Source organism: Lipotes vexillifer, unplaced genomic scaffold (assembly GCF_000442215.2).
Source record: "Lipotes vexillifer unplaced genomic scaffold, Lipotes_vexillifer_v1.1 scaffold841, whole genome shotgun sequence".
Taxonomy (NCBI): domain Eukaryota; kingdom Metazoa; phylum Chordata; class Mammalia; order Artiodactyla; family Lipotidae; genus Lipotes; species Lipotes vexillifer.
This window is the reverse complement of record NW_006798403.1, coordinates 100,518-127,955: the sequence shown is the minus strand read 5'-3', so window position 1 is coordinate 127,955 and position 27,438 is coordinate 100,518. Positions and strand designations below refer to the sequence as shown.

At 37.8% G+C, this 27,438-nt stretch overlaps 1 protein-coding gene across 1 annotated transcript in view; it reads left to right on the top strand.

Moving 5' to 3' along the window:
- Nucleotides 1–27,438, top strand: part of CEP128 (centrosomal protein 128) — a gene marked incomplete at its 3' end in the record, with an annotated part of 210,477 nt that overhangs the window by 157,978 nt on the left and 25,061 nt on the right. Inside the window, exons 14-15 of the mRNA XM_007470471.1 lie at nt 3,340–3,990; nt 7,632–7,796. Coding sequence (XP_007470533.1) covers nt 3,340–3,990; nt 7,632–7,796 — 816 coding nt within the window. The remainder of the gene's footprint in view (nt 1–3,339; nt 3,991–7,631; nt 7,797–27,438) is intronic.

The following is a 27,438-nucleotide window of genomic DNA, read 5'->3' as shown; positions in this document are numbered from 1 at the left end:
AGACTGTGGAGCAGTTCTGCCTGGAATGATAATAAATTACCTTGTAGTTTAAGCCAGCTTGAACTGGAGTTTTCTGTTACTCTCAGCAGAAGAAATTCAAGCTTATGTGAAACATCAGTTCTAGGAGTAAGGAGTTATAAGTTAAAGAACCTAAAATGTAGGATTGATTAAGTAGAGAAGTGGGGTCAGGACAGGGAGGATCATACTTTTCTAAAGGAATAATTGGAAAACCTTGCCATGCTGTTGATTGAACCATCAGAAGTCATACCTTGGGACCTTGATGCTGTGCTTCAGGGGATGGTATTAAGTGACTAGTAGAAAAACTTTAGGATGTTGGAGTCTGTTGTGTACTTATTGCAGCCTTCAGAAAAGTCCTGGAAGGCAAAGACAAGTATAGGTTGAAACTGATCTGTCTAAAAGAAGAGAGCAAGATTTGGGGGCATTGGGAGACTGAAAATCTGCAATCTATAATCCGCATTTACTGAATCTGATAATTTGGAGTTGGAAAAGCCAAATTGTTTATCCATGCTGAAGTTAGTCCAAGCAAGAGAGAGAGGTAGGAAACTTAGCAGAAATTTAAATGAGGTAAAAAAAACAAGCCTGATTTTTCAGGCCCCTTTCAAGTTCTCCTATTTAAGTGCTTCTGGCCAGACAAAGGAGACCCAAGTCCATTGTTTTGAATTCCCTCAAGATAAAGGCTAGTCAACTGAGGGCCCCTGAGAATGTCCAGGATATTGAGGTGGCAGTTAAGACACTGACATTTTCAGGCTCGGAGTCAATGTCTAGACAAAATATTGGGCTATGGCTACTAGCCAAGCATTAACCAAAAGAAAATAGAACTTACTTAGCTTTTAGTATCTATATTGCCAAAGAAATTCTAAACTTGACCAACATAGTCGGAGACTGTCCACCCAAAGGCTGTCACTTTGGTCATGAATCGATGTAATATTTGGAACACTGAAGCTGAGGGTGAAACTTGGAGAGTTGTAGAGTAGCAGAGCCTGAGCTTTGAAGGACTCTTCTTGAGACACCGCATCTCTGATCTTTCCATCATGTGAGAAAAATAAATATCCTTGCTGTTTAAACCACCTTACGGTATTTTGAAATCAAAGACATTTTATGTGCTAGGACTATCTTGGAAATATGATTTTTATCTTCAGGGCTACATGGAAATCTCTTAACTCAGAGCCAGGGGCCTATGTTATCTGTTACAAACATTTAGTCACTATATTTATGCACCCTTCCCTCATTCTAAGGTCCCTCCCACATTACCCTTACAGCCAAGACTGGATTCTGTCAGTTTTTGTCTTCTCTTGTGTGGTATGTAGAGTGACCTCTCAAAGATGTGTCAACCTAACTCCTGGCACCTGTGAATAAGATGAAGTATCACTCCCATGATTATGATATGTTACTTGGCAAGTTGATTTTAAGATAAGGAGATTATCTGGATGGACCTCATCTAATCACAGGAGTCCTTCAAAGCAGATAAATTATTCTGGCTGTTGGGAGAAAGGGAAGTCAGAGGGATTCAAAACATGATAAGGGTTCAGTGTGGTGTTACTGGCTGCAGAGACAGAGGAGTCCATGAGCCAAGGAGTGTGGGTGGCCTTCAGAAGCTCAGAAAACCCCCTGGTGCAAAGCTAGCAAGGAAACACGTCCTAGGTCTACAGAACTAAATTTTTCCAACACCATGAATGAACTTGCAAGTGGATTCTCCCCCCAAAGCCTCCAGCTAAAAGCCCAGGTTAGCTGACACCTTGCTTTTAGCATTAGGAGACCGGAGGCAGAATGCCTTGCCAGGATTTACGGCCTCTGGAAAACAATGAGATAATAAATGGGTGTTGTTTTAAGCCACGAAATTTGTTGGAATTTGTTACACTGCAATAGAAAACTAATACATCCACCCTTAGGCTTATCTATATTTCTAGCCATTTTTCCTGTGTTAAAAATGTTTCTTCTAGGGTGAACTCTGTCATCTGTGTTCCAGACTCTTTTCAATCCAGGGACGTTGCGTTATCAGTTATCCCCTCTCTTCACAGCTTTGATCACTATCTTGCATAAGTACCTCCCTGAGATTATGGTTTCTCCTTGAACTTAAATCCCACCCCCACTTTTTGTTTCTCCCTTCCCACTAGTCTTCATCACAACCCTGTGACGTAGCTTTTATTACTATCTTTATAAAGATAAATAATTTCTTTAAGGCCATAGAACTGCTTATGACTGGACTGAGAATCAAATTCAGTTCTCCTGGTGAGAGCTCAACTGCTTAATCCCCTCCTTTTATTATTTCTCATGTTAGCTTTATGCTGATTCTCCCTGTTAAAATGAGAGGGATTTGAGGAAACTATTTTTTTTTGGAGTGATTGACTCATTACATTTTATCATGAATTGTTTCACACTGCAGTGTAAAATGTCAAGTATAAAAATGCCTTGAAACTGTTTGCATCTTAACTCATTATTTCTAATTCTAAAATGAATCTTAATTTTTTTTTTTTTTTCCGGGTTCAAGCCATGGTTGGCATCAGTAACCAGGTACAGAAATGGTCTTGGTGTCAGTGTTGGGGCGGGGGTGGGGGGCAGTTTCAGCCTCCTTAGGTGCTGGCTTTTTTGTTTGCATTGATGGATGGTGAGGATTAGCAGGTTAGTTCTTGGCTGCTGTCCCTCAATGTCAGCCCTAACCCCCTATAAAGGCTGGCAGAGGGCGATGGCCTTCTGGTCCTTTGACTTTTCTTGTGAGTCCTTTCCCAGCCTCTCCTAATCTTAAACTCATTTCTACCTTCATGGGACTTGAAGACTCCCTGTTAACATACTGGTGTGTTTCTTGTCACTGTGGACATTATCTGACTAATAATGGCTGATTGTACCAAAACCTCTCGTAGATTATATTTTTTTGCTTCCCTATATTATCTTCCGAATCTGTTTTGTATCTGTTTTGAGGTTTCTCCTTTTAAAAAGTGTGCCATTGAAATGCAAATCATGTTACTTTAAGTAACACTGTATTATTTCAACCTCTGGTAAATTATAATTGGAGCCTTTTTCCCCCCATTCTTTTGATCAGTTTTACCTTACATTTAAATAATTATTTATGATCATGGATTGATACGTTTTGGTGATGAAAATCTGAAACATATATCTCAGTGTGGTGCTACTTCAGAGCAATTGTACTTTTCTTCCTTTTTCTAGCCTAAAAAGTATTTTTCATTAAAAAACCAGAAAGAAGTACAAAATATTATTTTATGAATTTTTCTTCTCCTTGTGACTTAAACCTTATTTTTGTCTTCTGGCAGTGTATATGGTGAATTTTACAGTAATTTTTGCTTTCTGTCCCTAACCCAATAGATTCTAAAAGAAAAGGATGAATTGAAAAGCCAGCTTTATGCAGCGTTACAACAAATAGAGAATCTTCGAAAGGAATTGAATGATGTGCTAACCAGGCGTGCCCTTCAAGAGGAGGAGCTTCACTGTAAGGAGCAGAAACTAAGTGATGTTAAGTCTCATCAAGCTGACCTTGAACTAGAAGTCAGGGATTCCCTGGATACCATCCATAAGCTAGAAAGTGAACTGAAAACGCAGAGTAAGATTCAAAGCCAGATGAAAGCTGAGAAAGCGCACCTGGAGGAAGAAATTGCAGCGCTGAAGGAGAGCCAGGCCAAGGACCAAGCTCAGCTTCTTGAGATGCAAGAGGCCATCAAGGACTTGAGTGCCATCCGGGCAGATCTCGCCAATAAATTAGCGGAGGAACAGAGAGCCAGGAAGGAGGTACTTAAGAACCTTTCTGACCTCAAGACACAGGCAAAATCCAAAGACGAAGAAACAGCTACAATCATTACACAGTTAAAGCTGGAAAGAGATGTTCACCAGAGGGAGCTGGAAGATCTCACATTCTCATTGCAGAGTATGAAAACTAAACATGAACAGAATATCCGGGAGCTGATGAAGCACTTCAAGAAAGAAAAGAGTGAGGCCGAGAATCATATTAGGACACTGAAGGTACCCACACTGAATTATCCTGATGATACTGGAGGAAATTTTCTGGTGGCTCATGAAGTTAATAAAGCGTAAACTTTTAGAGATCATTCTGTATTCCCAAGCACTGAAGGGAAGATAGAACTAACAATAAAGAGGCTTATTCATGCCTGTTCGGCCAGGTTGAAATGAGTTATAGCAGCCACCTGGAAGCACCTAGTTCCGAGCACTGAAGCCCTTTAAAAAGAATGTTTAGCTATTTTGGGAGTTCAGGAAAGGCAGAGGTGGCAGTAAGTCGTGGACCTGAAACGTGCCCTCATTCAACATTTATGATCTCCTAAAATATAAAAGGCAAAGACTTGTCAAGGCCATAGAAGCTATAACCATGGTCCTTATTGGTATGGTAACTACCATACTTGGGTATGTAAACCCAAGGCTTTTGAGATTTACCCCTTCTTTTCCAAATCAAAGTTGCCTGGGTAAATGCATAATTGAGATCTTACATTTGGGGAAATATTGTAAGATCTAATGGTATTAGCATTTATCACCATGCAGGGGAATCATTTCATAACATGATTGTCAGGAGTGTGATAAATCTATCCCTCCTTCCTGCTTTAGTTTTTCTCCATAGCACTCATCATCATATGATATAGATTCCATATTTTTAATTTTTAAATCTCTGTTTATTAGTATGAAGACACGATGAGGACTGGATTGTCTTTTCCCTCAATCTGCAGGAGGAAAAAGGCTGCCTAATCTTTCAAGGCCCAATTAATTTTTCACTTCTTTTATGGATTCACTGAAGATGGCATATATCTCAACTGAGGTTGGGATAAATCTTTCTATTCTCTGTGTTTCCATAGCTCTTTTATGGAACTGCTAGTACAGCACATTTAGGCTGCCTTATATTATGGTGTGTTTGTTGTATGTTCATACATCTCCAGAGGGGCAGGTAGCAGGTCTTAGACATTTTTGTATCCTCTTATGGTGTCTAGCATGATGTTTGAGACATACAGAACATGTTCCGTTGATGTTGGGTTAAAATGTTTGAAACTTTCCCTGTAATGTAGTAAAATTGCTTTCCTCATCCAAAGGAAGTGCTTTGTAATTGTGTATAGTGAGGTGACAATAAAGCTTTAAGAAATTACCTGTATATAAAGAAGACACCGTTTAGAACTATTCTGTAGGTTCTCCGAAAACTTTAGATTTTTTTTTTTAATTCGGAAGACTGAGGTGCGGAGGGATATTGTAGTTACTCTGTAATGTGGTACAAAAGAAGCATATGAGCTTAACAGGAGAACCAGGGATCGTGAGAGCCCAGTACTCTTTTCTTAAACCGAATAAGTTACCCATAGGAACAGCCCCACCTCATGCTATTTTATGAATATAATTCCATACTTTTGACTCATTTATATTAATTAACAGGAGTTGATAGCAATGGTCGTCATCGAAGATTTAATATACTGAGTTATGTACAAGAGGGCTTTAGATAAATAGCTCTGTAAATGTTACATTTCTTTGTCTTTCGGCTTCACCTTAATCTGTTACTTTTTCTGAGTCTAATAAGTGTGATACATTACCCATATTTTTTTCTCTGCAGAAGTTATATTTTTCCCTGTCTAGATCTACCCTTCTCATGCCTGTTTTTAAATTTAAATATTTTTATGAAATACTCTAGCTGCTATTAATATTTGAAGGATATTGGGTTATCACCTTATTATGATTTCAACAAAAATAATTTTGTAGGAGCCTTTATTGGAATCAGAAAACCAGGAGTGGAGTTCTGTATTTTTGCCATTTGCTGGCCATATGATCTTGGTCAAGTTACTTAACCTTTTTGTACTTCATCAGTAGAATGGAAACAGTAATGTCTTTCTCTATCACAGGGTTTTTATGAGTGTTAACATCACTTTGTAAGCCCTAAAATGAAATGTAAATGTAATAATAAAACTACAACAAGAAGTAAGTTCTTAGTCAAATTTAGGCATTACTGTGCTTGTAACTGTTTTAAAAATAGGTTCTCCGGGGGCAAAGAGAGGAACCCTGATTTGTAGCATTTGCCAAGTTCAACAGTATAAAAAACCCCATTTGGCGGGTTTCAAGCTATCAAACAGCATCACTGGAGACAGAGTTGGGAAGAGATGAGCACAGTTGGTTCCTGAGTGTCTCTGTGAGCTGGCCCAGACACCACTGGCCTTGGGGGAAAACTATACTTTTTATAAGACACAAAAAAAGCTAAGTATTCTACTGAAACTTAAAATAATAATCGAACAATTTTCCTGATGAGAGACTTTATTTTGTAAGTTTATTTTTGGGTAGTGAATACAGGATTCCTCATTAAAAATATCAGTTCTTTTGTTAACTCAAAGTGGCATCAAGTCTTAGCTGAAATTTGTGAGGTGAATAAAGTATAGATTCTTGTCTGAAACTCACAAAACTTCTTCCTTTTGGGAAATTGCTTCCAGCGATTATGTTCCTATGTACCTGATTGCATACATATAATGAACTTATACAAAGGAAAGAAACAAATATATTTTAGGCATTGAAACATGTATTTTAAACAGATTCTATGTGGGTGCTTACAGGCTGTCAGTAACTGGTAGGTGTAACTAGTTAACATTGCAAGTTGCACCCAGCTGTTTTTTAAAACCATATGATATACGTACCTTTTAAAGGCAGTGAGGGAGAGCAGCTGAAAACATGGACAGTAGAGAGAATTCCTGCGTTCAAATCCTGGCTCTGCTTTACTCACTACATACCCTTGGGCAAATGATTAGTGTTCTGCTTCAGTTTCAAAACGGGAGACAATAACAGTGTCTCCCTAGTCAGGTTGTGGTGAGGATGGAATAAGGGACAACTATACGAAAAGGTCTTAGAGCAGTGCCTGACATATAGTCAGTATTTACATTGTTATTTTAAGTCTTTAACTTCACATGCCTCGCAAATCCTTATTGAATCCCATCCACAGATTATTCCTATTGTTTTTGTTTTAAAGCTGGTCCTGGTTATATTCCAAATAATAAACGAAAATGAGGTACTTTATTGCACTATTGGTACTGAAATAATCACTGGTAAACTCTTTCATATTAAGTTATTTATAGTTTTTTGGCTACTCTGATCCATAATCTTTTTAGCCCCACAAGAGTGATATTAATAATTACATTGTACAAAAAAATACAAAAGCCTTTCACAAAAACAAGAGCGTAGCTTGAATAGGAATATTGTTAAGCTCCTTTTATAGATGAGGAGACTAATCAGGCAGTAATATCCCATAGTATATCCTTATGGGGACATTTCTCTAATAACCCTTCCCCTCTCAGCAGTTAGTGTCCCTTCTTTGGGTTGCATGTACCTCTGCTTGCACCTTTATTAAGCACTTCTTGTTCATCGTTGTCAGAATTGACTGTTGCATCTGTCTCTTTTACGGTTCATACCTGTTATCTTCAGCACCTAGTAGAGTACCTGTCACTTAATTGCTTGCTCAGTGAATGCTAAGGAGAAATTGAACACATGCAAAGAATGTTTCCTTTGCATGTATGTTTATGTGTGAATGCTTAGAGGTAGCAAAATCTTGAAGTGTTTGCCCACTGATATAATATGGAATTTGTTTTGTGTACAGCTTGGCTCTGGCCAGTGGACTTTCTCTTTTCTCCTTTTTCTCTCAGGCAGAAAGCTTAGAAGATAAGAATATGGCTAAAGTCCAGCGTTCTCAGCTAGAGAAGTTGAAATCACAGTATGACAGGTTGACAGAGGAATTAACTCAGAATGAAAATGAGAACAAAAAACTGAAGCTAAAATACCAGTGTTTGAAGGACCAACTAGAAGAAAAGGTAAAAATGTGAATGAATTCTAATTTAAAAGACTTATTTGAATTTCTTCTAGTGTTTCTCCTAGAACATAGTTTATGTACTACTAAATGCTAATTGTTAGGCTTTCATAGCAATTTGTATTGGTGCCAGAAAATGTCATAGAAGTTTATTAGAATGCTGTGATTTTTATTCTTTCAACCAACTAGTAACCTTCTAATACTTTTGGTTTTAAATTTCTTCTGGCTCTTAAAATATAGGCATTTAGAGGCAAGGTAGCAAAGAAAAGAGTTATGGTTTATTGAAGACCTACTTTATGGCAAGTATTTATGCCAATTGATTTACATATGTGTACTCATTGAATTCTCACAACTCTTTGGGTTAGATTTTATTGATCCCTGTTAACTTATGAGGAAACTGAGGTTCAAAATACAATATATAATAGTTGAGGTGGTCACTGTGCACTAGGCACTTTTAATGCTCATAGTCATGTTATGAAGTCGATGCTATTATGCTCATTTTTGCAGTTACAGAGACTGAAGCTTAAGAAGGTTGGCAACCTTGGAATATTCCCAGCAGGCTCACTGCTTTCCTATCAGTAGATGTGTAAAATTTGGGGGGTGTCTGCTATATACCAGGCATTGGGTAGAATACTAGGGACTTGTAGAGTCACTACTTTTGTGGCCAAAAGTCAACTAAGAATAGAAGACAGAATACTTAAATTTACGTCCTATGTCTTTACCAACTTCCTAAAAGGATTTGCATTGGAGTGTGATAGAAGTCAAATAGGAAAAAAGACTATTAACATATGGATAATAGGATAAGGCAGGATAGACTGGGCCAGATGACTCCTGTTCTTGATAAGGGTTACTAACTAACATCTTTGTTGAAGGAAATATCACTGGGTGGGGTGTCATCAACCTCTAGAAGAAACATTCTTCATGCTTTGCTCATCTTTTCCTCTTTGTTGTTTCACTGTATTTCGTATATATTTTTTACCTTTCTAGTAATTGTTAAAATCAAGGAAATAAAATTTTAGTTAGTTTGGAGTTTATGATTAAATGTGCTTAAGTTGCTAAATTTAGGCCTACAATCTTGACAATTGTAATTTAGTTCTTATGTCATGCTTTGTTTTGACTAAGTCTAATGTTCACACATAATTAATGTATCTGTTGCCAGGGTGTAGTTGCTTTGAAGATAATACTAAATTTTCCAACTTTTCCATTATTAAAAGTTAGCCAGAAGATTGTATTAACATGTTTTGTGTTTAATTATTTGCATTTAAGAAAGAGTGGGGGAAATTTTATGTTGAAAGTGTGAAGTTTACCTTGTTCTGCTTAAAATAAATGCTCCTCCACTATCTGTGACGTTCCAGGTATGTATGCATTGTCATACATTCATATAAATGGAACATTCACCTTAGAACAGAGTTTTAAAATTTAAGGATTGTACAGTAGTCCCCCCTTATTAGTGGTTTCCCTTTCCATTGTTTCAGTTACCTGCCACGGTAACTTAAATTACCAAATTTGGACCAATTGCAGTCCAGAAAGATTAAGTGGAAAATTCTAGAAATAATTCATAAGTTTTAAACTGCACATTGTTCTGAGTAGCATAATGAAATCTTGAGCTGTCCCACTTTCTAACACCCGTGATCCCCACCTATCTCAGTCCTCTGCTCCTAACATCCAACCATCCACATCATCATGGCTTGATGATCCAGGATCACCCAAAGCAGGGGATCCTCCTTCTGAGGTATTATCAGAAGGTCAGCAGTAGTTTAATGCTGTGTCACAATGCCTACCTCATTCATTTCATCTCATCACATTTTATGTAGGCATTGTATCGTCTCTTATCATCACAAGAGGGGTGAATACAGTACAGTAAGATATTTTGAGAGAGACTACATTCACATAGCTTTTATTACAGTATATTGTTACAGTTCTATTTCATTATTAGTTATTGTTGGTAATGTCTTACTGTGCCTGATTTCTAAACTAAATTATCATAGGTATGTATGTATAATATGTATAGGGTTTGGTACTGTCTTCAGTTTTAGGCATCCCCTGGGGGTCTTGGAACATATCCCTCGCAGATAATGGGGGACTGCTGTATTCCTTTGCTATATACTGAGCATCAAGTATGTGGCAGGCATTGTGCTGGATGCTGGGGATGGGATATATCAATAGATAAGACACAGATCTGCAATTGAAAGCTTCTAGTGGGATCATTAAAAGCAAAATCACCTTTCAGTTGTTAAAACTATATAGTCAAGTCCTGATAATGGGTCCTAATGCAGAGAAAAGATGTCTATGACATCTAAAATGGTAAATAATCTTAAGGATACATAGACACACACACATATATAAATATACATAGTGTATATGCTTGCTTTTCTTTAATATTTTTTGTGTACATGATTGCTATGTAGTTTTGATTGACTTAGCTGTTTGCGTTGGCCTGTTTTTTTAGTATAGTTAGCTATGAATCAAAGTTTCACTGGGTTCAGTCATCTACAGATAGGGCCCTTCTCTTCAGGAAGTAGTATAGCATTAGTGGCTTTGGACAGAACTTTGAGTATAAATCATTTTCTAGCTGTGTGGCATTAGGCAAGTTGCTTAAAACTCAAAGCCTTGAGAGGGAAGACAGCAGAAGCAAGAAGAACTACAGTCCTGTAGCCTGTGGAACAAAAACCACATTCACAGAAAGATAGACAAGATGAAAAGGCACAGAGCTATGTACCAGATGAACAAGATAAAACCCCAGAAAAACAACTAAATGAAGTGGAGGTAGGCAACCTTCCAGAAAAAGAATTCAGAATAATGATAGTGAAGATGATACAGGACCTCAGAGAAAGAATGGAGGCAAAGATCGAGAAGATGCAAGAAATGTTTAACAAAGATCTAGAAGAATTAAAGAACAAACAAACAGAGATGAACAACACAATAACTGAAATGTAAACTACACTAGAAGGAATCAATAGCAGAATAACTGAGGCAGAAGAACAGACAAGTGACCTGGAAGACAGAATGGTGCTGCAGACCAGAATAAAGAAAAAAGAATGAAAAGAAATGAAGACAGCCTAAGAGACCTCTGGGACAATATTAAAAACAACAATATTCGCATTATAGGGGTCCCAGAAGGAGAAGAGAGAGAGACAGGACTCGAGAAAATACTTGAAGAGATTATGGTCAAAAACTTTCCTATCATGGGAAAGGAAATAGCCACCCAAGTCCAGGAAGTGCAGAGAGTCCCATACAGGATAAACCCAAGGAGAAACACACCGAGACGCATAGTAATCAAATTGGCAAAATTAAAGACAAAGAAAAATTATTGAAAGCAGCAAGGGAAAAATGACAACATACAAGGGAACTCCCATAAGGTTAACAGCTGATTTCTCAGCAGAAACTCTAGAACCCAGAAGGGAGCGGCATGATATACTTAAAGTGATGAAAGGGAAGAACCTACAAGCTAGATTACCCGGCAAGGATCTCATTCAGATTTGATGGAGAAATCAAAAGCTTTACAGACAAGCAAAAGCTAAGAGAATTCAGCACCACCAAACCAGCTCTACAACAAATGCTAAAGGAACTTCTCTAAGTGGGAAACACAAGAGAAGAAACAAGCCCAAAACAATTAAAAAAATAGTAATAGGAACATACATATTGATAATTACCTTAAACGTGAATGGATTAAATGCTCCAACCAAAAGACACAGTCTTGCTGAATGGATACAAAAGCAGACCCATATATATGCTGTCTACAAGAGACCCACTTCAGACCTAGGGACACATTCAGACTGAAAGTGAGAGGATAGAGAAAGATAATCCATGCAAAGGGAAATCAAAAGAAAGCTGGAGCAGCAATACTCATATCAGATAAAATAGACTTTAAAATAAAGAATGTTACAAGAGACAAGGAAGGACACCACATAATGATCAAGGGATCAACCCAAGAATAAGATATAACAATTATAAATATATATGCACCCAACATAGGAGCACCTCAATACATAACGCAACTGCTAACAGCTCTAAAAGAGGAAGTTGACGGTAACACAGTAATAATGGGGGACTTTAAAACCTTACTTATGCCAATGGACAGATCATCCAAACAGAAAATTAATAAGGAAACACAAGCTTTAAATGACACAATAGACCAGATAGATTTAATTGACATTTATAGGACATTCCATCCAAAAACCACAGATTACACTTTTTTCTCAAGGGCGCATGGAACATCCTCCAGAATAGATCACATCTTGGGTCACAAATCAAACCTCAATAAATTTAAGAAAATTGAAATCATATCAAGCATCTTTTCTGACCACAATGCTATGAGATTAGAAATCAGTTACAGGGAAAAAAACATAAAAAGCACAAACACATGGAGACTAAACAATACGTTACTAAATAACCAAGAGATCACTGAAGAAATCTAAGAGGAAATAAAAAAATACCTAGAGACAAATGACAATGAAAACACGATGATCCAAAACCTACAGGATGCAGCAAAAGCAGTTCTAAGAGGGAAGTTTATAGCTATACAAGCCTACCTCAAGAAACAATAAAAATTTCAGGTAAACAATCTAATGTTAACCCTAAAGGAACTAGAGAAAGAAGAACAAACGAAACCCAAAGTTAGAGGAAGGACAGAAATCATAAAGATGAGAGCAGAAATAAATGAATGAGAAACAAGGAAAACAATAGCAAAGATGAACTAAACTAAATGCTGGTTCTTTGAGAACATAAAGAAAGTTGATAAACCATTAGCAAGACTCATCAAGAAAAAGAGGGAGAGGACTCAAATCAATAAAATTAGAAATGAAAAAGGAGAAGTTACAACAGACAGTGCAGAAATACAAAGCATCCTAAGAGACTACTACCAGCAACTCTATGAAAATAAAATGGACAACCTGGAAGAAACGGACAAATTCTTAGAAAGGTATAACTTTACCAGACTGAACCAGGAAGAAATAGAAATTCACAGGTGAATTCTATCAAACATCTAGAGACGAGCTAACACCCATCCTTCTTAAACTCTTCCAAAAAATTTCAGATGAAGGAACACCCCCAAACTCATTCTATGAGGCCACCATCACCCTGATACCAACACCAGACAAAGATGCTACAAAAAAAGAAAATTACAGACCAATATCACTGATGAATATAGATGCAAAAATCCTCAATAAAATACTAGCAAACAGAAGCCAGCAATACATGAAAAGGATCATGAAGAATAAAAACCATATGATCATCTAAATAGATTCAGGAAAAGCTTTTGACAAAATTCAACACCCATTTATGATAAAAACTCCCTAGAAAGTGGGCATAGAGGGAACCTACCTCAACATAATAAAGGCCATATATGACAAACCCACAGCAAACTTCATGCTCAATGGTGAAAAACTAAAAGCATTTCCTCTAAGATCAGGAACAAGACAATGATGTCCACTCTCACCACTGTTATTCGACCTAGTTTTGGAAGTCCTGACCATGGCAATCAGAGAAGAAAAAGAAATACAAATTGGAAAAGAAGAAGTAGAACTGTCACTGTTTGCAAATGACATGATACTATACATAGAGAATCCTAAAGATGCCACCAGAAAACTACTAGAGCTAATCAATGAACTTGGTTAAGTTGCAGGATACAAAATCAATGCACAGAAATGTCTTGGATTCCTATACACTAATGATGGAAAATCTGAAAGAGAAATTAAGGAAATACTCCCATTTACCATTGGAACAAAAAGAGTAAAATATCTAGGAATAAACCTACCTAGGGAGACAAAAGACCTGTATGCAGAAAACTATAAGACACTGTTGAAAGAAATTAAAGATGATACCAACAGATGGAGAGATATACCATGTTCTTGGATTGGAAGAATCAGCATTGTGAAAATGACTGTACTACCCAAAGCAATCTACAGATTCAATGCAATCCCTATCAAATTACCAGTGGCATTTTTTACATAACTAGAGCAAAAAATCTTAAAATCTGTATGGAGACACAGAAGACCCCAAATAGCCAAAGCAGTCTTGAGGGAAAAAAGTGGAGCTGGAGGAATCAGACTCCCTGACTTCAGACTATACTACAAAGCTACAGTAATCAAGACAATATAGTACTGGCACAAAAACAGAAATATAGCTCAGTGGAACAGAATAGAAAGCCCAGAGATAAACCCATGCACCTATGGTCAACTAATCTATGACAAAGGAGGCAAGGATACACAGTGGAGAAAAAACAGTCTCTTCAGTAGGTGGTGCTGGGAAAACTGGACAGATACATGTAAAAGAATGAAGTTAGAACACTCCCTACCACCATGCACAAAAATAAACTCAAAATGGATTCAAGACCTAAATGTAAGATCAGACACTGTAAAACTCTTAGAGGGAAACATAGGAAGAGCACTCTTTGACATAAATCACAGCAAGATCTTTCTTGATCCACCTCCTAGAGTAATGGAAATAAAAACAAAAGTAAACAAAAGGGACCTAATGAAACTTAAAAGCTTTTGCAAAGCAAAGGATACTACAAATAAGACGAAAAGACAACTGTCAGAATGGGAAAAACTATTTGCAAACGAATCAACGGACAAAGGATTAATCTCCAAAATACATAAACAGCTCATGCAGCTCATTATTAAAAAAACAAACAACCCAATCCAAAAATGGGCAGAAGTCCTAAATAGACAGTTCTCCAAAGAAGACATACAGATGCCCAAGAAGCACATGAAAAGCTCCTCAATATCACTAATTATTACAGAAATGCAAATCACAATTACAATGAGGTATCACCTCACTCCAGTTAGAATGGGCATCATCAGAAAATCTACAAACAACAAATGCTGGAGAGGGTGTGGAGAAAAGGGAACACTTTTGCACTGTTGGAATGTAAATTGAATCAGCCACTATGGAGAACAGTATGGAGGTTCCTTCAAAAACTAAAAATAGAATTACCGTATGACCTAGCAATCCCACTACTCGGCACATACTCTGAGAAAACCATAATTCCAAAAGACACATGCACCCCAATGTTCATTGCAACACTGTTTACAATAGCCAGATCATGGAAGCAACCTAAATGCCCATCGACAGATGAATGGATAAAGAAGATGTGGTACATATATGCAATGGCATATCACTCAGCCATAAAAAGGAATGAAATTGGTTAATTTATAGATACGTGGATGAATCTAGAGACCCTAGAAAAATGGTACAGATGAACCGGTTTGCAGGGCAGAAATAGAGACACGGATGTAGAGAACAGACGTATGGACACCAAGGGGGGAAAGCGGCAGAAGGTGGTGTTGGTGTTGTGATGAATTGGGAGATTGGGATTGACATGTATACACTAATGTGTATAAAATTAATGTCTACTAAGAACCTGCTGTATAAAAAAATAAATAAAATTCAAAAAGCAAAACAAAACTCAAAGCCTCAGTTATATCATCCTTAAAACAGGTGTAATAATAAAGTCTATTATTGAATTAAATGTGAAAGTTATATAAAGTGCTTGGCTGAATTTCTGATACCTGATAAGGTATTGATTAGCAGGTACCATTATTTTGTTACCAAAAAGATGCCAATTAATGGTTCAGCCCAGCAATAAATCAGCAAGCATTGATTAACTATCCAATAATGTGTCAGGTATTAAGGACCAGGGAACTGGGAGTAAGACTTACTGTGGAACTACGCTGATTGGAAGTTTACAGCCCCACTGTGTTGAATCACTTGAGATGATGGTCCACAAAGAGGCACCAATGTGGGAAGAGCTGGCATTTCTATCAGCAAGTGATATTGCAGGCATGTTTGTTAAGCAAACCAAACAGGTGAGCAGGTGTGTAATTATGTTTGCTATTTGAAGACAGGAACCAAGTCTTGGTTGGTTTTTTATCTCCAAGACCAGACTGAGAGCCTGACACATGGTAGGTAAGTTTTTTTTTTTTTTTTTTTTTCGATACATGGGCCTCTCACTGTTGTGGCCTCTCCCGTTGTGGAGTACAGGCTCTGGATGCGCTGGCTCAGCAGCCATGGCTCAGGGGCCTAGCCGCTCTGCGGCATGTGGGATCTTCCCGGACCAGGGCATGAACCTGTGTCCCCTGCATTGGCAGGCGGACTCTGAACCACTGCGCCACCAGGGAAGCCCATGGTAGGTAATTTATAAGTAAATTGTGGTTCAAGAGATACGTGTGTATACACGCATGTACGTACACATATGTTTATATGTAGTTAAAAAATATCAATAACCTATGGATATGTATGTACATTCATTCTCCCTCTCTCTCCTCCTCTCTTCCCCTCTCCTCCTCTCCCCCTCCCTCCTGCCCCTCTGTCTCTCTCTCTCCCATTCCCCTTACCTTTATGAGTGTGTATTTTTTTTTGTTTTTTTATTTTTTTTAACATCTCTGGAATGCCAGAGATTTCTGTGCATTAATTTTGTATCCTGCTACTTTACCAAATTCATTGATTAGCTCTAGTAGTTTTCTGGTAGCATCTTTAGGATTCTCTATGTATAGTATCATGTCATCTGCAAACAGTGACAGCTTTACTTCTTCTTTTCCGATTTGGATTCCTTTTATTTCCTTTTCTTCTCTGATTGCTGTGGCTAAAACTTCCAAAACTCTGTTGAATAAGAGTGGTGAGAGTGGGCAGCCTTGTCTTGTTCCTGATCTTAGTGGAAATGCTTTCAGTTTTTCACCATTGAGGACGATGTTGACTGTGGATTTGTCATATATGGCCTTTATTATGTTGGGGAAAGTTCCCTCTATGCCTACTTTCTGCAGGGTTTTTTTTATCATAAATGGGTGTTGAATTTTCTCGAAAGCTTTCTCTGCATCTATTGAGATGATCATATGGTTTTTCTCCTTCAATTTGTTAATATGGTGTATCACGTTGATTGATTTGCATATATTGAAGAATCCTTGCATTCCTGGAATAAACCCCACTTGATCATGGTGTATGATCCTTTTAATGTGCTGTTGGATTCTGTTTGCTAGTATTTTGTTGAGCATTTTTGCATCTATGTTCATCAGTGATATTGACCTGTAGCTTTCTTTCTTTGTGACATCCTCGTCTGGTTTTGGTATCAGGGAGATGGTGGCCTCGTAAAATGAGTTTGGGAGTGTTCCTCCCTCTGCGATATTTTGGAAGAGTTTGAGAAGCATAGGTGTTACCTCTTCTCTAAATGTTTGATAGAATTCACCTGTGAAGCCATCTGGTCCTGGGCTTTTGTTTGTTGGAAGATTTTTAATCACAATTTCCATTTCAGTGCTTGTGATTGGTCTGTTCATATTTTCAATTTCTTCCTGATTCAGTATTGGCAGGTTGTGCATTTCTAAGAATTTGTCCATTTCTTCCAGGTTGTCCATTTTATTGGCATAGAGTTGCTTGTAGTAATCTCTCATGTTCTTTTGTATTTCTGCCGTGTCAGTTGTTACTTCTCCTTTTTCATTTCTGATTCTGTTGATTTGAATCTTCTCCCTTTTTTTCATGATGAGTCTGGCTAATGGTTTATCAATTTTGTTTGTCTTATCAAAGAACCAGCTTTTAGTTTTACTGATCTTTGCTATTGTTTCCTTCATTTCTTTGTCATTTATTTCTGATCTGAGTTTTATGATTTCTTTCCTTCTGCTAACTTTGGGGTTTTTTTGTTCTTCTTTCTCTAATTGCTTTAGGTGCAAGGTTAGGTTGTTTATTTGAGATGTCTCCTGTTTCCTCAGGTAGGTTTGTATTGCTATAAACTTGCCTCTTAGAACTGCTTTTGTTGCATCCCATAGATTTTGGGTCATCGTGTCTCCATTGTCATTTGTTTCTAGGTATTTTTTGATTTCCTCTTTGATTTCTTCAGTGATCACTTCGTTATTAAGTAGTGTACTGTTTAGCCTCCATGTGCTTGTATTTTTTACAGATCTTTTCCTGTAATTGATATCTAGCCTTATACCGTTGTGGTCAGAAAAGATACTTGATACAATTTCAATTTTCTTAAATTTACCAAGGCTTGATTTGTGACCCAAGATATGATCTATCCTGGAGAATGTTCCATGAGCACTTACGATAAATGTGTATTCTGTTGTTTTTGGATGGAATGTCCTATAAATATCAATTAAGTCCATCTTGTTTAATATATCATTTAAAGCTTGTGTTTCCTTATTTATTTTCATTTTGGATGATCTGTCCATTGGTGAAAGTGGGGTGTTGAAGTCCCCTACTATGAATGTGTTATTGTTGATTTCCCCTTTTATGGCTGTTAGTATTTGCCTTATGTATTGAGGTGCTCCTATGTTGGGTGTATAAATATTTACAAGTGTTATATCTTCTTCTTGGATCGATCATTGATCATTATGTAGTGTCCTTCTTTGTCTCTTCTAATAGTCTTTATTTTAAGTCTATTTTGTCTGATATGAGAATTGCTACTCCAGCTTTCTTTTGGTTTCCTTTTGTATGAAATATCTTTTTCCATCCCCTTACTTTCAGTCTGTATGTGTCTCTAGGTCTGAAGTGGGTCTCTTGTAGACAGCAAAGATATGTGTCTTGTTTTTGTATCCATTGAGCCAGTCTGTGTCTTTTGTTGGGAGCATTTAATTCATTTACATTTAAAAGGTAATTATCGATATGTATGTTCCTATTCCCATTTTCTAAATTGTTTTGGGTTCGTTATTATAGGACTTTTCCTTCTCTTGTGTTTTTGTCTAGAGAAGTTCCTTTAGCATTTGTTGTAAAGCTGGTTTGGTGGTGCTGAACTCTCTCAGCTTTTGCTTGTCTGTAAAGGTTTTAATTTCTCCATCAAATCTGAATGAGATCCTTGCTGGGTAGAGTAATCTTGGTTGCAGGTTTTTCTCCTTCATCACTTTCAGTATGTCCTGCCACTCCCTTCTGGCTTGTAGAGTTTCTGCTGAGAGATCAGCTGTTAACCTTATGGGGATTCCCTTGTGTGTTATTTGTTGTTTTTCCCTTGCTGCTTTTAATATGTTTTCTTTGTATTTAATTTTTGACAGTTTGATTAATATGTGTCTTGGCGTATTTCTCCTTGGATTTATCCTGTATGGGACTCTCTGTGCTTCCTGGACTTGATTAACTATTTCCCATATTAGGGAAGTTTTCAACTATAATCTCTTCAAATATTTTCTCAGTCCCTTTCTTTTTCTCTTCTTCTTCTGGAACCCCCATAATTCGAATGTTGGTGCATTTAATGTTGTCCCAGAGGTCTCTGAGACTGTCCTCAGTTCTTTTCATTCTTTTTTCTTTATTCTGCTCTGCAATAGTTATTTCCACTATTTTATCTTCCAGGTCATTTATCTGTTCTTCTGCCTCAGTTATTCTGCTGTTGATCCCATCAATAGCAGAGTATTTTTCATTTCATTTATTGTGTTGTTCATCATTGTTTGTTTCATCTTTAGTTCTTCTAGGTCCTTGTTAAATGTTTCTTGCATTTTGTCTATTCTATTTGAAAGATTTTGGATCATCTTTACTATCATTATTCTGAATTCTTTTTCAGGTAGACTGCCTGTTTCCTCTTCATTTGTTAGGTCTGGTGGGTTTTTATCTTGCTCCTTCATCTGCTGTGTGTTTTTCTGTCTTCTCATTTTGCTTATCTTATTGTTTTTGGGATCTCCTTTTTGCAGGCTGCAGGTTCGTAGTTCCCATTGTTTCTGGTGTCTGTCCCTAGTAGCTAAGGTTGGTTCAGTGGCTTGTGTAGGCTTCCTGGTGGAGGGGACTAGTGTCTGTGTTCTGGTGGATGAGGCTGGATCTTGTTTTTCTGGTGGGCATGTCCACGTCTGGTGTTGTGTTTTGGGGTGTCTGTGGCCTTATTATGATTTTGGGCAGGCTCTCTGCTAATGGGTGGGCTTGTGTTCCTGTCTTGCTAGTTGTTTGGCATAGGGTTTCCAGCACTGTAGCTTGCTGGTCGTTGAGTGAAGCTGGGTGCTGGTGTTGAGATGGAGATCTCTGGGAGATTTTCGCCATTTGATAGTATGTGGAGCTGGGAGGTCTCTTGTGGACCAGTGTCCTGAAGTTGGCTTTTGCACCTCAGAGGCACAGCACTAACTCCTGGCTGCAGCACAAAGAACCTTTCATCCACATGCTAAAAATTAGAAAGAAAGCATTAGTATAAGAAGAAAGAAGGAAAGAAAGAGAGAGAGAGAGAGAAGGGAGGGAGGAAGGAAGGAGGAAAGGAAGGAAAAAAAGAACAAAGATAAAGTAAAATAAAATAAAGTAAGATAAAATATAATAAGGTTATTAAAATAAAGAATTATTAAGAACAAAAAACAAAAAACAAAAAAACGGACAGATAGAACCCTGGGACAAATGGTGGAAGCAAAGCTATACAGACAAAATTTCACACAGAAGTATACACATACACACTCACAAAAAGAGGAAAAGGGGAAAAAATCATAAATCTTGCTCTCACAGTCCACCTCCTCACTTTGGGATGATTCGTTGTCTAAAGGAGGGAAGGAAGGAAAGAACGAAGATAAAGTGAAATAAAATAAAGTTATTAAAACAATAAGTAATTATTAAGAAAAAAATTTCTTTTAAAAAAGGAGGTATAGAACCCTCGGACAAATGGTGGAAGTAAAGCTATACAGACAAAATCTCACACAGAAGCATATACATACATACAAAAAGAGGAAAACGGGAAAAAATCGTAAATCTTGCTCTGAAAGTCCACCTCCTTAATTTGGGATGATTCGTTGCCTATTCATGTATTCCACAGATGCAGGGTACATCAAGTTGATTGTGGAGCCTTAATCCACTGCTTCTGAGGCTGCTGGGGGAGATTTCCGTTTCTCTTCTTTGTTCTCACAGCTCCCAGGGGCTTCGCTTTGGATTTGGCCCAGCCTCTGCGTGTAGGTCGCTGGAGGGCGTCTGTTCTTGGCTCAGACAGGACGGGATTAAAGGAGCCGCTGATTCGCGGGCTCTGGCTTGCTCAGGCCATGGGTAGGGAGGGGCACGTAGTGCGGGGCTATCCTGCGGCGGCAGAGGCTGGCGTGACCTTGCACCAGCCTGAGGCGCGCTGTGCGTTCTCCCGGGGTAGCTATCCCTGGATCCTGGGACCCTGGCAGTGGCGGGCTGCACAGGCTCCCTGGAACGGGGGTGTGGATAGTGACCTGTGCTCGCACACAGGCTTCTTGGTGGCCGCAGCAGCAGCCTTAGCGTCTCATGCCTGTCTCTGGGGTCCGCGCTTTTAGCCGCGTCTCAAGCCTGTCTCTGGAGCTCCTTTAAGCAGCGCTCTCAATCCCCTCTCCTCGCGCACCAGGAAACAGAGGGAAGGAAATGTCTCTTGCCTCTTCGTTAGGTCCAGACATTTCCCCGGGCTCCCTCCCGGCCAGCCGTGGCGCACTAACCCCCTGCAGTCTGTGTACACGCCGCTAACCCCAGTCTTCTTCCTGTGCTCCGACCAAAGCCCGAGCCTCAGCTCCCAGCCCCGCACCCCACGGCGGGTGAGCATACAAGCCTCTCGAGCTGGTGAGTGCCGGTCGGCACCGATCCTCTGTGCGGGAATCTCCCCGCTTTGCCCCCTGCAACCCTGTTGCTGTGCTCTCCTCTGCCCCCTGTAGTCTTCGCCCGTGAAGGGGCTTCTAGTGTGTGGAAACCTTTCCGCCTTCACAGCTCCCTCCCACTGGTGCAGGTCCCGTCCCTATTCTTTTGTCTGTGTTTATTCTTTTTTCTTTTTCCCTACCCAGGTACGTGGGGGGGGGTCTTGCCTTTTGGGAGGTCTGAGGTCTTCTGCCACCGTTCAGTAGGTGTTCTGTAGGAATTGTTCCACGTGTAGATGTATTTCTGGTTTATCTGTGTGGAGGAAGGTGATCTCCGCGTCTTACTCTTCCGCCATCTTCCGGGACGTCCGAGTGTGTATGTTTTGACCGGATTGGGGGAAATAAAAACAAGAAAACAGGACAAAAATATGTTTTCAATGAAAAAAAGCCCATGACTTATATTCCAAGGATTCCTACTATTTAAGCAATAGAGTGAACTTGATAAATAGGGCCTAATGGGTTAAAGGAGTTTCTAATCAAAAGGGTTTCTGTAAGAACCATTTTTGGTCAGTATATAGATTATGTAGGCTCTCTGAGATGCTTAGCTAACTCAGTGAATACTTGCTTTTTTCCATAGTTATACTTAAGTTTTTTAAGAAGATTTTCTCTTTTTTTTGACTTTATTTTCTATTATTAGTTCTTTTGGGAGATGTGAAAGCTACAGTGAAACAATTAGGAGACATATTGTGAGACATCTAAGGCAATTGCAGTTCACAGGAACTTAAGTGTTGAATTGATTAGGATTTGTAGAAATGTACTTTTGTTCCTTCTCATGAAATCCTTTATTGAAATCATTTGTGAAGTGACACCTAGCAACATATTTAAAGCTGTGGCTATGTTGGCTGAAAACACTTAGGAAATAATTTTCTTATACAAAGTGTGGATCTTTAAAAAATGGTAATTATAATTCACATTTGCAAGTGTAATTATGATGCCCATTTTTTACAGATGGTGGAAACTGAGGGCGAGGGTGTAGTATAGTGACGTGCCGAACATTGCATAGCTTATGGTGGAAAACAGGATATGAGCATAAATTCCTTGTATTTTTCCCTTTATTTACTGCCAGTAAAATGACTCACATTTGTGTCTTTTCAATGAAATTTTAGTGTTGAATTTAAATTTAGGGTTATTATATTCAACACATTACCATATCCTCTCTTATGTTTTTTAGCCTGACACAAATTTTGGAATAGAAGTCATCAATGATTTTGTTAGAAAAGTCTAATTAAAACCTGATATTTCCACATAAAAGATATCTGTGACTGGAAAAAATGAATCAGTGTTGTTGAAATTTGTGTTTTGTTTCTAATTTGACCATCTGTTTAGGATTGCTGTTTCTTTCTCATGATGTGGAAAAATATATATGATTGTCAGATGTCTCTTCTATAAAGTATTCACTACTTTGCAAAAACCACAGTTTCACATATCTTACTAAGATAGTAGCAGGCAGAATTCTCTGATTTCCATTTTTTTTCCAAGTATGAGAAAGAAATAGAAGCAAATGAGCTGTTGACTTCTAACATTTACTTAATGGTTACACTTTATGCCATTTTTAGGCAGACTGTGCTCTTTCTTTGGTGCTTTGTCTATTTTAAATAGTATGAGTAAAGTAAAGCTATAGCAAACTTAAACCAGATAAGTTAAATAAACACTAACTAAGATACTACGAATAAGTTCCTGTCAGATTTCTCTCATTTAAAAACAACAACAATGAAAATAATAATAAAATTGTCAGATTGAAGGTAACATTATAAATTTTGCATTTGTCATTTATAAGGTGCTTTTAATTGAATCCCTGATAGTCATTAAGTCCAGAGTAGTCCTTACTTTCACAGAGAATTGACAGAAACACTAGTGTTTACCATGTATGAATCACTCTGCCAGGTGTTAAGAAACAAGTTTAGAATGCAAAGATGGAGTGCCGGGGGAACCCAGTTATACATACAGCTGCAGCGGAGGGAGGGTCAAGACATAAAGATGTATAGAAGGACATTTGGTCTACTTTCCAGACCAGAACACAGGCGTGGAGGAGCCATTTCCAAGCTCTCCTCCATTGGCAGTGACCTCTTTACCAACTATTTACAATCAAAGACGTTGATTTTAAGTGAATTTAAGGAGTGAAGTCCAAGTTTGTTGTCTTTATGACCCCTGATTTGGACTTGATTTCAAGGCATTTAATCTTTAGCTGAGTGGTTGATAACTCTAAGGGCTTGAGAAGAAAGAAGTCCTTTTGGGCACTTGCCTTTAAAATCCTGTATTACTAGTTTGATTTCATTTCCTTGTGAAACTGTGAGTGATACCCATCCTGTGCGTGTAGGAGTTAGGCTAAATAATAGTACCTACAGTTGCTTGTGGTGTGTAAAGCCAAGGGGAAGAGGCCACATGAAAGATCTCTATTGCATATGTGTCAGTGCTGTGCTGGATGTTGAGCAGACCTAGCTTGCGTTGGTAGACCCTAAAAGGGAACATAAGATGAATGTCCTGGTTCGTTTACATTGTGTTTCTTTTATCACCATTTAAAGCACCAATTGACTCAGTCCATTTTATCATTTAATCTTGAACAAGCAATGTTCTTTCAATGAATGCAAAACCAATAACTAGAAGGTGCTTATTATATACACGAGTTATGTTATTTGGAGATCTGTTTTTAAACTTTTTTTCCCATATTATTTCATAAGAATAAATGCATGCTTAAGCCTCCTTTAAAGAAAAAAATAGAGGAGAGGAAGAAATTCTGATGGTTTCCAAAGACACTGTAAGCTTATAAACATTTCTCTGGAAATGAATGATGCACTTTTTTTCTTTTGAAAATTAAACAATGTTCGTTCCAAATGCATAATTTGAAACTCTAGTTGTTTGTTTCCTTGTCCGTATTTTGTTTCAGAAATAGAAATGCATCAAAAGTGGCTGATTTTAAGTAACTAATGTTATTTCTGTTTCCAGGCATTGACTTAAGAGAAATACATCATAATTACAAAATGGTCCTAAAAGTTAATTAATGCATAAAATACCCTTTAGAGGCATTTTTGTTTCCAACTGTGAATATTAATTTCTAGGAATGTATCCAATACATATCCTAACACCTTTTTGATTGTGCTGCCAATGATCTTTGTATTGCTCAATATTCTCCTAGAAAAAGATACTAAAAAGCCTCAGGCAAGAATAATTTCCTTAAATGGGGTTAGAAGTTTAAATTTGAATTTCCATTTTTTGACTTCTGTTTTATGGATAACTTTCCTAAGCCTGCCTAAGACCAGGTTATAGATTGGAAAGTCTTCCACACTCAAGTTTTAACATGCATCAAATCATCTATCCAGTTTTCTAATTATGCCATTACTTTTTTCAATTTACTGTTTTACTAATGCTCTTAGTTCTTACTCTTATATACTATTAATCATAATTTCTTCCCTCCTTTGAAGGAAATAGTATAAAGTATATACTTATGGAGGAGAAGGAAGTGTATATCTAACTCAAAAAATATGGGCTTCCCTGGTGGCGCAGTGGTTGGGAGTCCGCCTGCCGGTGCAGGGGACACGGGTTTGTGCCCCAGTCCGGGAAGATCCCACATGCCGCGGAGCGGCTGGGCCCGTGAGCCATGGCCGCTGAGCCTGCGCGTCTGGAGCCTGTGCTCTGCAACGGGAGAGGCCACAACAGTGAGAGGCCTGCGTACCGCAAAAATAAAATAAAATAAAGTATTAAAAAAAAATAGTAGCATTTTGATTTTAATCTTCTAGTAGGAATTACAATGTTCTTTTGCTTTCTAAATACATGTAAAGAACTCTCTTATTCTCTCACACATAGACCTATATGTAACTCATCAGCAAATCTTATTACCTCTATCCTCAAAATTTATTCTGATTTACTTACCACTGACAGAGCCTTCACTTTTCTGACATCAGCTTACTTTGATGGTTATAATAACCTGCTACTTACAAGATGCTTGCCCTCAATGATTTGACTAATTAATGTATTACAAAAACAAACTTACTGAAACACAAGAAGTTATTGAGTTTAGAGATTCTGTTTTTTTTATTTTCTTCATTGTTGTGTAGTTAGGTACTATGCCTGGCACATAGAGAATACACTAAAAAAAAAAAAACTAATGGAATGAATGGAACATAAAAGGATATTTATGTTTCAGAAAGATTTATCGATTGATTGCTACGTGAGACACTCTATTAGATGCTGTGATTTTTTTCGCTTTTTTTAAATTTACTTTTTATTGAGCTAACATTGGTTTACAACATTATATAAATTTCATGTGTACAACTCTCTACTTTTATATACACTGCAGCATGCTCACCACCAAAAAGTTAGTTTCCATCTGTTGCCATACAGTTGATTACCCTTTACCCATTTTGCCCTCCCCACCAGTCTTCTCCCTCTGGTAACGATTACTTTGTTCCCTGTATCTATATGTTTGTTTTTGCTTGTTCACTTATTTTGTGTGTTTGTTTTTTATATTCCACATATGAGTGAAATCATACGGTATTTGTCTTTTTCCGACTTGTTTTACTTAGCATAATACCTTCAAGTTCCATCTACGTTGTTGCAAATGGCAAGATTTCATCTTTTTTTATGTATGAGAAGTATTTCATTTTGTGTCTGTGTGCACACACACACACCACATCTTCTTTATCCATTTATCTGTTTATGGGCATGTAGGTTGTTTCCATATCATGGCTATTGTACATAATGCTACAACAAACATAGGGGTGCATGTATCTTTTCTAATTAGTGTTTTTGTTTTCTTCAGATGGATACCTAGAAGTGGGATAGTTGGATCATATGGTAGTTCTATTCTTAATTTTTTGAGGAACTTCTATACTGTTTTCCATAGTGGCTGCACCAGTTTACATTTCCACCATCATTGTACGAGGGGTGCTGAAATATTTAAATGAAGAGGAATAAGATCTTTGCCCTAGAGGAACTCACAGTCTGTTGAGGTGACAGACATAAAAGACACACAGAGTAGTAAGTGCTACAGCAGAAGCTCATACAAAGTGCCGCAGGAACATAGAGAAGGAACACCTAGTATTGCTAAGAACTGAGGTTGCCTTCCGTTGCTATAATAATCATGTGAGTGATGAAGTAGGTGCATGTTATTGGACTTTCATAACAAGTAAAAAATTCAGTTTATGACCTTCCCTTATCCTCTTTATTCCAGAGTAGTGTTGGGTTCACAGAGGGCAAAGGATATATGGAGGTTGAATTCATGGGGACTCTTTCAAATTGATCTTAACTATTGATTTTAGAATTGCTGCTTTATTGTGGTTTTAATTTTTTGATACCCATCTAAGTGTTTAATATATAGCCATAATTTTAAGAAATCCATACTCATGTACAATCTTCTGTTTTTAAGAAATGTTTGAAAAAAGTAGTTGCATGTGACAGCAATTAAAGCATTATTTATTTGTTTGTTGGCTGTTTTGCCAGACAGCTTGAACTGAAGTATAGTAATTTTCCAGATTAAACTCTTTTCAAATTTCCTATAATATCCATAGTAGATCCTTCTCTTTTAGTCATGCTGCAGTTTCTGCCTTGGTTGGCATTTCATATTGTATCTTAGCTTCCTTGCAGCTGAGTCAGCTCTGCTGGCAGAAGTAATGTGAGCCTTCTTTAGAGAGTCAGATAAATGGCTTCCAGACAGATCCAATTTTTGTTCAGGATAGTTTCATAATTTGCCTTGTAATGCTAGTATCCTGGATTTAAGGCTTAGGCATGATAGTTATCTTGAGTTACAGAAATATTCTTCCTCAAAACTTCTTAGGTGATGTGTGCAGGACTGTAGTTTCAATAAGCCATGCTTCCAGTAACTTTGAATTACATTGCATTAGTTTTAACTTCAGCCCTTAACTTTGATTTCTCTCTTACTGCTTACTCTCTCTCTCTCCCACCCCCTGCTCATGAATTATAGAGGGCCTTGGGGCTGAAATATTGCACAATTTTTCAAGTTAGTTTTCAGTAAAGGAAAAACATTAGCTTTGTAAATTAATGATTTATTTAGTGGTGTGAGTGTGCTTTATTTGCTATAATGTTTCTCTTAAGGTGTGTGAAGAACTGTTTTCATTTTATGTAATAACCGTATTGGAAATAAAGTGGCTTTTCTGGAATACTTAAGACATTGAAGGA